The sequence below is a fragment of the Xyrauchen texanus genome, chromosome 44, assembly GCF_025860055.1.
Source record: "Xyrauchen texanus isolate HMW12.3.18 chromosome 44, RBS_HiC_50CHRs, whole genome shotgun sequence".
NCBI classification, from domain to species: domain Eukaryota; kingdom Metazoa; phylum Chordata; class Actinopteri; order Cypriniformes; family Catostomidae; genus Xyrauchen; species Xyrauchen texanus.
The window spans coordinates 14,808,196-14,822,720 of NC_068319.1; the positions used below are offsets into that span (position 1 = coordinate 14,808,196).

Here is a 14,525-nt window from a genome sequence, read left to right on the forward strand (position 1 = left end):
TACTGATTAATTATGATTTTATGTTTCCTTTTTACAAGTTTGTAGGGTTTATCCAGAATCAAGAATTTCATTTTTGTCTTTCTTTTTCCCTGGCAGAAGGACATGACTCTGAAGTCCCATGAGCGGAGGCAGAACCAAGCAGGACCTCTGAACAAGAAGCACGGTAGAGGAATGAATGGTGTGAGCTTAGACCTAAACAAGGAACGGCTTAACCACAACAACTACCAGCACCACCACTCTGACCAGGAGAACAACCCTCGTCTGGCCCACACACACGGCAAGAAGAAGAAGCATTTGCAGAAGAAGTACAGACCGGTGAGTCCAAATTTAAAATGCAGTTCACCTTAACAAGATAATGTGTTGTTTCAGTATTTATTTTTATTTTTTTTGTATTTCCCTTACAAAATTAAATCATTATTAGATTGTATTGTCCTAAAAAGCTGTTTATTATCAGTCTGTCTGAACAACCAAAAAGAGCACCAATCAAACACAATTAAAGCAGCACTCGTTTGAATCAAGTAATTGTCAATGATCATTAGCCGTCTCTGTGGCAGTGAAAGACTTAGAATTGATCTAATCGGATGAGTTAATTAATATGACATCAGGTTTTAGAGATGGCCTGGTGGTTCGCTGTCTCTTTAAGACACTACACAATGCAGAAAAAAAGGTATTGACTGATTTACAAAAGTGTCACAGAGAATAATAGAGACTGTGTCCTCTAAGATTAGATGTCTAAAGACACTTGATTAATTCTGTCATTAAGGACGATTGAAAAGAGGACAGCTTTGCCTTTTTTTGGACGTGTTTTATTGTGCTAATTAAATTAGTCACCCTAGTTATTGTTGCTGCGAGGTGTTGCTCTCTTGCTGTGTGTGTGTGTGTGTGTGTGTGTGTGTGTGTGTGTGTGTGTGTGTGTGTGTGTGTGTGTGTGTGTGTTTGTGACATCCCCTTGTTATTACTAATGAGTATTTATGGCATGTTTACACAGCGGAATTGCCACTACAGAGCAAGTAATCAGATGGCCACACACTACATTGAACACACACACACACACACACACACACAGAACAGTACATTTAAACACATGTTCAGTGGCATGCATACACTTACCCATAGATGGAAGATGTAGACAGGAAGGGTACTGGTGTCATTTGTCCTCCTTAGAGAGAGAGAACATGGATCTCTCGTTCATCATGTGTATTCCGCCCGTGGCTAAATTAAAGGCAGGCAAATCCATTTCTCATAGAACGGTATGGGGTAATTGATGGCTAGCACACTTTAAGCTTTTATCAAACAAGGAAATGGCCATAAACTTGAGTTACGCTGGATGGCGGGGAATTAAATTCCACTATTTCTCTATTTTATCCTTTTTAAGCACAGATGCACAGGTGCGAGTATGACATCTGAAAGTCATGTGTCCACAGGCACATGTCACACAAGCAAGTGTTTCATGGCTACATACAACCCCTTTCCATCGCACAGTTAACCCTCTGGGGTCGGCAAACGCGCCGGCGCGTTTTGCTGTTTTTTTTCACATAGCAGTAACATAGACTTAAAATACTCCGTCATTTATGGTCATATAAATACAATCAATACATGATTATAAACTATAGAGGGTCTTCTTTTTTTGTGTACACTCATATTAACATCAAAACCTTGTGTTTTTTTTTAAATAAATAAAATAAAAGGGTAAGCTTTCAGCAGTCTCTGTGTTCACGATCATATTTCAGAAACACGTCACTAAAATTAACTTAAACTCCACGAATTCTTCTCACACAAACATGAAACATATGTCTAAAGAAAGCTTAAAATGTCTACTTTTAAATAAAACAATTCAAATTTAAAACAAATATTCTCCTGCAATGCAATCTGTTTGAAACAAAGCGATGTACAGTTTTTACCGGTCCATCTCATTATCTGTAATGTGATCCCACCCACCAGCAGAGCGCGCCATTCATACGCTAATGTGCTGAGGCGATCAAGGGAAAAGTACACGCCCCGACTGCGAGATTTGATGTAAACAAACACAACTAAACTTTTCTGCGTGCTTGTAAGGATACACAGGCGATCAAACTCTTGGCTATTAAGGAAGAGTTAACATTTTTCTCAGACGAAGAGGTGGACATTTGTATTTTGAAGAGAGATTTGTTCCAGCAGAGGATACAATTTCAAACGAGTAAGTCATTTAGTTTTCATTAGCTGACATGCTATTTTATATAAACATGTACATATTTTACTAGTGGGACTGTTTCCAGACAGGATTCAAAGTTTGACATTTGACATTCAAAGTATTGACATGTCCTAATAGGCAAGTTTTAGTTACATGTAAATGTTGTTATTTACATTGTATGCTGTATGATACAAATATGATATGTAATATGATATAAAAATAATATGAATGTTAGATTATATTTTAATGTGTTTATGCTGACTCGTTATCATCAACGAAGCTTGTGCTTGCAAATATCTGTTCAGGTAAAATGCACTTTAAATAAGCCCATATTAGAAAATCAGCATATTATCATATGTATTTTGGATCAAATAAATGCAGTCTTGGTGAGCAGAAGAGACTTATTTTAATGGTAGTGTAGGTCTAAAATTAAGTAAAGTCTTTATGTAAAGAAAATATATAGTCAGATTACTTCTTTTAACTTAAAACTTGATTTTGATCATTAAGTCTCCTCACATTAATTCTCTCTCTGTCACATTCCTCATTGATAGACCCAGAGGAGTGGTCTTTGTGTGAATCACATCAATATTCATGATCGTTCACGCCTCCTCGCATATTACCATTCAGCTCTAAAATTGTCACACAAAAGTTAAATGACTATATTGTTTTGTATGAATGAGTGATCAGGATGGTTTTCACAGCATTTTGTAGCAAAACTCTAAGCTACAAGATCCAGTTCTCAAAAGTCAAATGTTTAGTATGTTTAGTATGTGTTATATGGCCTTATTTCAGTGACTTAAAATTTTTGTTTTTTCAAAAACCATGCATAAACATTATTTTCTCAAAAATACAAACCTGTACATACATGTTGCTCACATATTATTGTAGCCCAGTTTGTGCTGAATACAGTGTTATCAGACTTTAGACATTAATATGTTTTTAAGCAACTGAAAAAAGCACAAATGTCAAGGCATGTCAAAACTTCTCCAGGGCCCAAAACACCCTCAGACCCCAGAGGGTTAAGAATGTGATATACTGTATATTCTATTAAAGCCACTTGAGGCCATATATTACAATCAGTACATTTACATGCACAATTATACTCAAACTACAGAAGTTCTTTTTGTTTTTTGCAAAGTAAAGCTACGTACAGTCATCCTTTTTGCCTACATCTTGCATTTTTTGTGTGTGTGTGTGTGTGTGTCTATGTATGTGAATGAGAAGGGCTGTTCAAATGTGTTTGTGTTTGTCTGTATGTGGGTTTGAAGGGTTTCCTGCTGAGTGCAACTCAGTTGACAGCTCTGACTCACCTTTATCTCGCTGTCACACAAAATATTGTTCACAGCCTTGGCTTCAGGACCCCTTGCAGCCCTCTTCTGAGTCCTGAACAGCTGTCCACTATAGTGCCTGTGTGAAGAGCTCTGAATTAGAAAAACAGGGGGAATCTGCCCGGCAACATATTGTATGGTCTGAAAAATATTTACATATTATCAAGGGATGTCATAAAGTATCAATATATATAGATTTTTACAGATTTTATCCATACATTTTTGAGGCATCAATATATTAACATCAGCTGACATTTAAATTAGAAGCCTAATTAGTGTGCTTTCAATTCACTGGCAGTTGCATTCCGTTGAATGTAGTCTGATGTAATAGCTTTGGGAGACCACTATGGGGAAACATAACATTTACTGAAGCCGGTCACAGCATGGGCAAGGAACAGATCACACACACATCATGAGCTGATAGCTGACCAAAGTTTTTTGTACTTTACAAAGTGATGTTGATGAGTTTGCAGGTTAGTGTATGAAACTGGAATAACTGCAAATGTAACGATTTGAAATTTCGATGTTTACTATGCAATTTTTCTGTGTGTAGCATTGAATAGGTCTTTCATTCAAGCTCTCAAACCACAAAAAGACATACTTGTAACTGATAATACATTGTATAGTTTCTATGAAAGGTACTTATACACAATATATCATCCAGTAATGACTATAGTAAATAATCGATGTCCTTTGATAATGAATTTGGTCGAAATTATACGAATTGAGCTCTGTGGCGCTGCAGAATTTTTAATAGCCTCCGGAGACTGTGAGCCGGCGGTGTGTGCGTACTTACTTTATTTTAGAACGTGCTACGTTGTCTGCCAGACGTGCCTGGTTCGCAACTCTCTTTAATTAACCCTGCCACTCACACTTTACCAAAATTGTGTTGAGAAATTTGTTTGAAAAGACAAAGACTGTTGTGAATAAATCCATATACAGTATATTATATATATATATATATATATATATATCTCGATAATTATCAGGAAAATCTTCTGATTATCGATACGTGAAAACGGCTTCAATCCCAAGCCTAATATAATCTGTAAAATGCTGGAGGTAAAATGACCCATAGACTTTAAATGAGGAAAATGCCTGTAGTTTTAATTTAGTTATTGACAGTAAGTCTGGATTTTGACACTGAAGTGTATTCTACTTTTAGAGTGATGGTAATACCATGGTGCTAACCTGGTTTTAGGACCTGTACAATGTACTACCATGGATTTCCTTCAAGTATATTGCAGTACCCTGTAATTATCATGGTATTTGAACATGGTAAACATTACGTACCCTGATATTTGTTGTAATACCATAGCATTACTTGCTACTTTTATTAAAAAGGATAGTGGATAAGAGTACTGGAAATTATGTGGTGAATATGAGGAAATGTAACCAGGATATGTTGCGAACCCGAATCGAACTCATATTTCCCAACTGAACACCACAGCTCCTTGTGTTAGAGCAATTGGACTAACCACTGGACTATGATTCTGACGAGCATAGTTGTCATTCGGGAGTGAATTTATGTGTGCATGTGTACTGCTGTGTATGTGTGTATGAGTGAGCCAGTATTTGTGTGCTAATGTAAGTGTTTTTTTTGTGTCAGAATATGCGTGTGTGTGTGTGTGTGTGTGTGTGTGTGACTGCAGTGCATACTGTGAGGCCCATCTGGCCAGACTCTCTCTCTCTCTCAGTTTCTGTTTTCAGTTTTAAGGTACTTTATTGGCATGACAAAATTTTTTACATTTGTATTACCAAAGCATTTACAGCCTACAAATAAAACAGTGCAAAACAAAGACAGTGCAAAATTTACATAATATAATGAATAAGGAAAAAAAAGGATACTGTTAAATAATACACATTTGCACATGTTTAAAGTTAGACATAAAGGAAAAATATCATATTACTAAAAACTCTCTCTCTTTCTCTCCCTGGCCTTGCCGCTGGGAGATGTGTTCAGTTGTTTCTGTGGAGATACATACATAGTATGACACTGCCAAAGAGGACAGAGGGCATTGTCCTGATCAGTATGTCCCCTTATTTACACACCACCCTGTGTGTGTGTGTGTGTGTGTGTGTGTTTTTGTGATTTATGAGGACAATTTTGTAAGTTACAAATTAGTAATTACAAGGGTATTATGCTATAAATGTGATTTATGAGGACATTTCTAGTGTCCCCATAATTCAAATCGCTTAAAAATCATACTAAACAATGTTTTATTGAAAATATAAAAATGCAGAAGGTTTTCTGTGATGATTAGGTTTAGGGGTTGTGTTAGGTTTAGAGGATATAATCTATAGTTTGTACAGTATAAAAGTCATTATGTCTATGGAAAGTCCTCATAATGATAGGTAGACCAACGTGTGTGTGTGTGTGTGTGTGTGTGTGTGTGTGTGTGTGGTCAGTGCCACTCTCTGAGTCGTGAGTGTCTAGAAGATACTTGTATACATAGTTGCTCATCTCACTTCTAGTGCCCACTCAACCCACAAACATCTCAAAGGTACAGACACATACTCCAGCTTTCATGGAAAACATCTTAGTGTTGCCAGAACCAACCTAGCAGAAAGCTGAAAGAGACATGAGTCTCTGATAGAGGCTCTCTCTTTGTCCTGTTCTCTCAAGGTTTACAAGGTTAGCATACATGTACTGTAAAGCCAGAGATGCATATTCACACATACCAGATACATTTTTAACCTTGAGTCAATTTGTAACTGGGTGTTTTGTGAGCAGCAGAAGCAGTGGGCATAATGTTTAATGGTGATTGGGGCAGTAACCTACATAGACATTCAAGGGGGACATGTCCTCCCGTAATACTCAGGTTGTGAATGTAAATTGTGGAGGTGGTTGACTATTTGCATGTAACTAAAGATCTGTGTTTATGTTTTGAATGTTATCATTGAAAGTTATAATATAGCGCTGAGCTCTTTTAATTCTTTCTTTCAGGTGCCAGATTATTCATGTGAAAACTTGCACAAAAAAAACATTTGTATTGTCTTCATCTTAGCTAGCACTTTCATCGCAGTAACATCTTACTTAAACACCATTAATACTGTGTGTTTGTTTAATATAAATATAATATGATATTAAGTAATCATGCTAAATTGTTAATTTGGTACTAGAAAATCACTTGCCATTATATAAAAAATATTTTAAAGCATTTTGGTTCATTAAATTAAGCTTAACATAGCTTAACCAACGTTCGTTTTTGAGTTCACAGTATGCAAAAGTCTTGCATGTCTTAAGGTCAATATTAGGTCCATAATGGCAAAAAAAAGAAACCGATTTCTTTAGAAACTCATCAGCCAATCATTGTTTTGAGGAATGAAGGCTATACAGTGCTTGAAATTGCCAAAAAACTGAAGATTTTATACAAAGTTGTACACTACAGTCTTCAAAGAAAAAGGACAACTGACTCTAACAAGAACAGAAAGAGATGTGGATGGCCAGATATACAATTAAACAAGAGGATAAATACATCAGAGTCTCAGCTTCATTGAATTCTACCTGCTCAACACCAGTTTCATGTGCAACAGTAAAGAGGAGACTCAGGGGTGCACTTTTGAAACACAAAATCAAAAAGAAAAGTTTAGAGTGGGCAAAGAAACAGACATTGGACAACAGATAATTGGAAAAGAGTGTTATGGATCTTAACCCCATTGAGCTTTTGTGGTATCAGCTAGACTGTAAGGTGAATCAAATGCTCCCCTAAATGGTGCGATCCACGGTTTTCAAAGCAGTGTAACAAAAATTGCCAGAAAAGTTTAACCCTCTGGGGTCAACGGACGTGCCGGCGCGTCCTGATGGATTTTTTCCGTCATTACAACGGAAACAATATAAAATTCTCCATCATTTTGGGGCATACAGATAAGTGTAAGACATCATTAGAGACTATAAAGGGTCTAATTTTATTTGTGTACACTCACAATAACAACAAAACCTTGTGCTTTTGTAATATAAAGAAAATAAAAAGGGTGAGCTTTCAGCAGTCTCTGTGTTCACGAGCATATTTGTGAAACACGTCACAAAAATTAACTGAAACTCTGCGAATGCTTATCTCACAAACATGAAACATATGTCTAAAGAAAGCTTAAGATTTCTACTTTTAAATACAACAATTAAAATGTAAAACAAATATTGTCCTGCAATGTAATCTGTATCAAACAAAGCAATGTACAGTTTTCCCTGGCTCAGCTAATTATCACTTAATGTGATCACACCCACGGGCAGAGTGCGCAGTTCATATGGTAATGTGCTGAGACGATCAATGCAAATGGTAAACGCCCCCGACTGTGTCTTAAAAACATCAAGTTCATTCACTTTTCGGTGATATATGTTCTAAATGGCAAGTTTTAGTTACTTTTAAATGCTGTTTCGGCTAAAGCAGGCATTTACATTTTATGCTGTTTGATATAAATATATGTAATATGATATTAAAATAATATGAATGTTTAGATTATATTTTATCTAGTGTTTATGTTGCCTCATTATCATCAACAAAGCTTGTGCTTGCAAATATCTGTTCAGGTGTAAATGCGTCAAATGTGATGTAAATATGCCCATATTAGAAAATCAGCATATTATAAAGATTTCTCAAGGATCATGTGACACTGAAGACTGCAGTAATGATGCTGAAAATTCAGCTCTGTTCACAAATTTCATTTTACAATATATTCAAATAGAAAACTCTTCTTTTAGATTGTAAAAAGAGTTCACAATATCACTGTTTTACTGTATTTTGGATCAAATAACTGCAGCCTTGGTGAGCAGAAGAGACTTCTTCTAAAACTTTTATATGGTAGTGTAGATCTAAAATTAAGTAAAGTCTTTATTTAAAGAAAATGTATAGTCAGATTACTTCTTTTAACCTAAAACTTAATTTTGATCATTAAGTCTCCTCACATTCATTCTCTTTCTGTCACATTCCTCATTGATAGGCCCAGGGGAGGGGTCTTTGTCTCCTCAGGTGTGAATTACATCAATATTCATGATAGTTCACTCCTCCTCGCATATGAACTTTCTAACACTAAAAGTGTCTTACAAAAGTTAAATTACTATATTGTTTTGTATGAATGAGTGATCAGGATGGTTTTCACATCATTTTGTAGCAAAAACTCTAGGCTACAATATCCAGTTCTCAAAATTATTGTGGACAAATGTTGAGTATGTGTTATATGGCTTTATTTCAATGACTTAAAATGTTAGTTTTTTCAGAAACCACGCATAAACTTTATTTTCTCAAAAATATAAACATGTACACACACGTTCCTCACATATTATTGTAGCCCAGTTTGTGCTTAATACAGTGGTACTTGAGCCATTAATGTGTTTTTAAGCAACTGAAAAAAGCACAAATGTCAAGGCATGCCAAAACTTCTCCAGGGCCCAAAACACCCTCAGACCCCAGAGGGTTAACAAGTGCTCTTGTCTGGACAGCCAATGATGTCTGAAATTCTGTTGCACACACATTGAGTATTGTTAAACTCAGCACTGATTGCTGTGGCTCGCACCTTTGAATGCTGTGTTATGTGCAGAGAGTGCTCAGTATTTCAAAAATCAGTCAGGGGGCAAAATAAAGATGATTCGCGGACTGGATTTGGCCCACGGCCACCAGTTGACTAGCCTGGATATTGTGTTACCAAACCACAATTTTCACTGCTACTAATAATATTATAACTAGTGCTATCAGTCGATAACAGTTTGTAATCCTGATTAATCACATCATTTTTGTAGTTAATCACGATTAATCGTATATTTTGAAAGTGCTTAAATTTGACACTTTTTATACTTCTCTTCCTGTCAAAATGCATTTATTTCCATTTTAGGAAAGAAAACAAAACATTATGTAACAATATAATGCTTTATTAACATTTTTCAAACAAAGCCTTCCACAGTTTAAAGATAGAAATGCACTACAATAGCACCAATTCAAGTAACATTAAAAATTTCCCAAAATCTAATTAGGATTTTGACTAATTGAAACAACTATTCCCCACATAGGATGCATACATCTCTTAAACTTTTATTTTTGACAATATTAATCAACTGGCAGATTGTGGCCATCCAATTTGCAACAGCAAAAATGTGAGTCCATGATTCGCGTCAGGTCGTCAATTGCAACATCGATTGCTGTGTAGACTAATGTTCAATAATATGGAAATAAAAAATATATTGCTTTCTAAAGGCACTTTTTGTATTGTTTTGTCAATGCATTACTCATCTGTCACAATAATGTAATGCATTTGAATTATTTTGATAATTTTATTTATAATATACATGTATATTATATTTATAACTATTTAACCAGAACTATATTTCAACTATATTTTCAACTAATTATTCAATAATTATATATTGAATTATTTTTATTTGTGGGCCTTTCACAGCACATATTTATAAATTTATACACCATGGGGGGGGATGCAGAAGTTACAACTCAGTCTCTCTGACTCTGTTTTCTTTATTTTATGCAATGAAATTTACCCTAATTTTGACTTTGTGTGACAGCTACGCATAAACTCAGCCAGTGATAATGGCACTAATATAATGGTAATTCTACTTCCTGTCAGCCCCCAGCATTTTCTTTTCCTCTGAGTCTTAATGCTGTTCGACAAGACTAGACCATGATGTGCCCCATCACAGTGCAGTTTTAATTTCCCCTCCTTTTCCTGTCTCTCACTCTTTCTCTCTCTCTCTCGGTGTTTGGAAAGGGATGGAATTAGCTCCTACTCGATTCGCCATGTATTACAACGTCTCAGCTTGACAGGATTGGGTGAAGCGTTAACCTCTGACAAGCTTGTTAAGCATTGTTGTGGTGGTGACTGGGCTAAAGACAGGATAATAGACACCCCGCCTGCTGCCTGTCATTCATGTTGACGGTGGGAGTCCATCTGCTAAAATTAAGCGAGAGCAGATTACAGGTTTGAATTGTAATACCTTGGACAGTGGCTGTCTGTCAAACCTAGAAAGCGTTAATTTCGTACACATTCATTAAAACAGCACTTAAATAGCAGCATTGATAAAACTGCATGTCAATTAAACCAACCCACTTAACAAACATCTCAAGGTTAAAGCCCTGCAGACTGAGATACGCACACACACACACATCATACGCCCTTAAGTAAAACAGCATAATGTCCTCACCATCTTGCTTTGTCAGAGACCATCTTGTGGACAGATGAAATAACACTTACCCCTTATTGAGACTCAGCAAATGTAAATAGCTCCCTGTGGTTATTTGGAAAGGATAACCCTGAGTTTGCCTCCTCCAGTTGTGGTAATGTGCCTTTAGTCTGGGATCATCAAGGGTAATGCTGGTTCCTCAGTGCCTGGTTTGAAAAGCAGGGTAATTGACAGTAAAAGGGGCCGTATTATAAGTGATCCACTTCTGGTGTGGATATCTGTACAAATATAAATTAGGTTCACCATGCTCTACAGCATTAAATGGTAGCATTCAGAAAGAAAAGAGAGTTCCCTATGGGAAATTATCGCAAAACTCAGCTTCAAATGGTACCTGCTGTTACATTGATATGTTTACATGCACTTACAAAAAACTGTTTATGCAGAAAGGGGTGTTCTGAAATGTCATGTAAATGAGAACGCTGATTTGTTTACTCCGCTTAAGGGTATAAGAGAAAGCGGTTAACACACCCAGGTTTCTTTCGGAGAAAGCGGCTTATGTCATACAATGAAGCCCATTAACAAGTCATCGGCTATACACTATAAACAATACCCATTTATACACACCAATGTAAAATTTCTACTGTCCCTAATGTTCGCGTATATGCGCTCTATTTTGGGGGAATCCCAGAGTTTTATGTAAGAGGAAATCTGCACTATTGCAGTGCAATTCCGCTGCAGACACAATAGAAAGTTAAGAAAACAAACACAGCAACAAGTCGTAGTAATCATAATATAAACAACCATAATATAACAATATAATACTTTTTTTTTTTTTTTTTTGTGCACATATATATGACTACAACATCAAGATGGTATGGTAATTTTAATCCGGAAATATAAAACATTAATAATATATCAGTTTTATCTAAGTATTTGTCTGTATGAGTAGCATTTTTCATGTATTTTTAAATAAATTAATAGATGCAAAATAGGATACAGAAAAAAATCAGAGCAGAGAATATCGAACTGCAATAGAGTTTAGTCCAGATTGAGTGTTACTCTTGATCTTTACAACAGGGTTTCTTAGAAATCATAAGAAGTAAGTTGCGTCATCCTCAGGCACTTCCTTTCATTTCTTACTTGTGAAAGCACCAGGAGATGTTGGGTTCCAGGTAGACCTGTAAAGACGCAGTGTTGATCAGATAAACTTGCAGGGGTATGTGAGGTAAGGGGAGAGTGGGACAGGCTTTGAGCAAAGAAAGAAGCATGCTGAGCAAAATAAGAGTGACAGAGGAAGGAGGAGGTGAAGTAAAGAGTGCTGCACAAAGCTTTTATATTAAGAACAGATGGGGTGATATTACATGTCCAGTACACACAGCACACAGAGAAACATACATTCCGACCTGTATTGAAGACAGAGCCTCCTGTAGCAAAAGTGTTCAGAGATTCAGGCCCTTTCTCTGTGCGTTTTGAATAGCTCCCAGGAGAGATTCTCCTCTAGCGATGATCAAGGAGCAGCTCTCAACACAGACATCCCGACTTCGCATATGATAAGAGCAACTGGACTATGACACAGCAGTGAAGAACAGCTTTTACGGAGTCTAAACTGAATGGAACAGCAAGCCCTCACTATTGCCTACTTATTAACAGTGTCAGGCTGGCTGAATTTGTAGGTATTTTTGTGTGTATTAGCGATCAGACCTGGAGAAATTAGGGTGAATAGGTGGTTAAAATAATAGACTAAGTTTGAACAATAACATTGATCATCTCCTAACAAGGCCACATGTCAAGGTCTGGGTAGATTAGATGGCAAGCGAACAATCAGTTATCGTAGTCAATGTGTTGAATGCAGGAGAAATGGGCAGGAGTAAAAACCTGAGAAACTTTGACAAGGGCCAAATTGTTATGGCCAGATGACTGGGTATGAGCATCTCTGAAACAGCAAGGCGCTCCCGGTCAGCAGTGGTGAGTACCTACCAGCAGTGGTCCGAGGAGGGACAAACCACAAACTGGCGACAGGGTGTTGGGCGCCCAAGGCTCATCAATGTGCGAGGGCAATGAATGCCATCACATCTTGTCTGAACCGACAGAAGGTGTACTGTGGTATAAGTCACAGAATATTTTAATTATGGTTACTGGAGGAATGTGTCACAACACTCTGTATTGCCCTGGCCTCCAAATTCCCCAGATCTCAATCCGATTTAGCATCTGTGGGATGTGCTGGACCAATAAGTACTATCCATGGCGGCTTACAGGACTTGAAGGATCTGCTAATATCTTTGTCCCAGATACCACAGGACACATTCAGGGGTCTTGTAGAATCCATGCCTCGACGGGTAGGCACCGTTTTAGTGGCACGTGGAGGACCAAAAGCAAATTAGGCAGGTGATCATAATGTTTTGGCTCATCAGTGTATGCATATGTATGTAACAGATCAGTCAGGCATGTACATTAAACTTTGAATTTCAATGTTTATTAATGATCTGTTAAACATTATAAAACTGTAATAATGTATGTTAATGTTTTTAATAAAAGTGTCACCAGTAGACCTATTATATCTTAATTGTCAAAATAAGATATAATGCTCCAAAGTAAGATTTTATTGGAGCACTGCATAGGGTACTACAGAGTTATTCAGTTGGAATAACTAGGCCTACTCAGATTTCACTTATTGGTGAAAATCCAAGTGAAATATTATGAGATCTAAACATCCAACCGCACGCAAACTGCAGAGGTTTCTGTTAAAATCAAAGCGTTGTCTTTCATATCTGTTTAATGCACACGCCTCTCTGACTCTGCCACCCAGAAGTCACTGGAACAATGTAGAGGTTACAAGTGTTTTATATGCATTATACATTTTGTACTTTCACATTTAAAAATCCTTCATTACAAATACTACCGAAATTGGGAATATGTGGACACATACAGTATAAATGTTTAATTTAAGAATGCAAAGAGTCCACCATGGTCAGTGGGAGAGATTTGTTGAAGATGGTTTGAAGAGAGGACATGTACATCTTTCTCTGTACACAACAGCCTAAAGCCACCCTCAGGCGGTCTGAGAGCTTTTGGCCACTCATTATCGATTTGGATTTATATCCGTTTCTTTTCTCCTGCTGGCCAGTAACTCTCATAATTGTGTTTATGAAACTGTCTTGCCCTCAGCAGTTTCTTGTGTGTGGAGGGGATTGTTCTTTTTACTGCCAAAATTGCTCCTAAACTGAGAATACAGAGAATACAGCAGGTGGTATCCACGAAATGCGCTCATAAACACGGGCAGTCATACACTTAAGCATGCAGGGACACATAAACACTAAACTAGAGATACAGACATAGAGGTGCAAATAACTTCATTATCTTGAGTGTTCTGTTGACAGAAAGGACAGCAACTTCTCCAAACAGATGTTTAGTGCTTTCACTTTGACCTTCTACTGAACTGAATTAGAACAGTGAGTTTATTGAGCTGACAACATTTGTGTGACAAAATCTGAAAGGTGATGCTTTGGCACCATCTGCTGTCCTGATAGAAAAATGTCCTAGCAAAGATTTTGTTTTTTAATGATTTTTCAGAAGGATACCAGAAAACATGCAGAGATGAGTGAACCAATCTTACCTGATTCTGATTTTATTAAATATGACCTTTCTTTCTTTCTTTCCCACCCTTCCTTTCTTTGTCCATTATTTCTTAATTTCCTTCCCCCTCCCTCCCTCCTTCCTTGTTATTTTTCTCCCTTCCTTCCTTCCTTCCTTCCTTCCTTCCTTTTTCCATTCCTTCTTATTTTCCTCCCTTCCTTTGACGGCCTGCGGCATCCCTCCCTGCTCCCCCCTCCCACTCTCTTCCTCCCCCCACCATTCACTCTCCCTGATGGATTCACCCTGTCGATACTGCACATGTAGTTCACAG

The 14,525-nt window shown here is 37.1% G+C and overlaps 1 protein-coding gene across 4 annotated transcripts in view; it reads left to right on the top strand.

Annotated features, from left to right (window-relative positions):
* LOC127636531 (autism susceptibility gene 2 protein homolog) overlaps window positions 1-14,525 on the top strand; it is a 420,619-nt gene that overhangs the window by 98,439 nt on the left and 307,655 nt on the right. For all 4 annotated transcript variants that reach the window (XM_052117112.1, XM_052117113.1, XM_052117114.1 and 1 more), the window contains one exon: window positions 97-315. In XM_052117112.1, coding sequence (XP_051973072.1) covers window positions 97-315 — 219 coding nt within the window. The remainder of the gene's footprint in view (window positions 1-96; window positions 316-14,525) is intronic.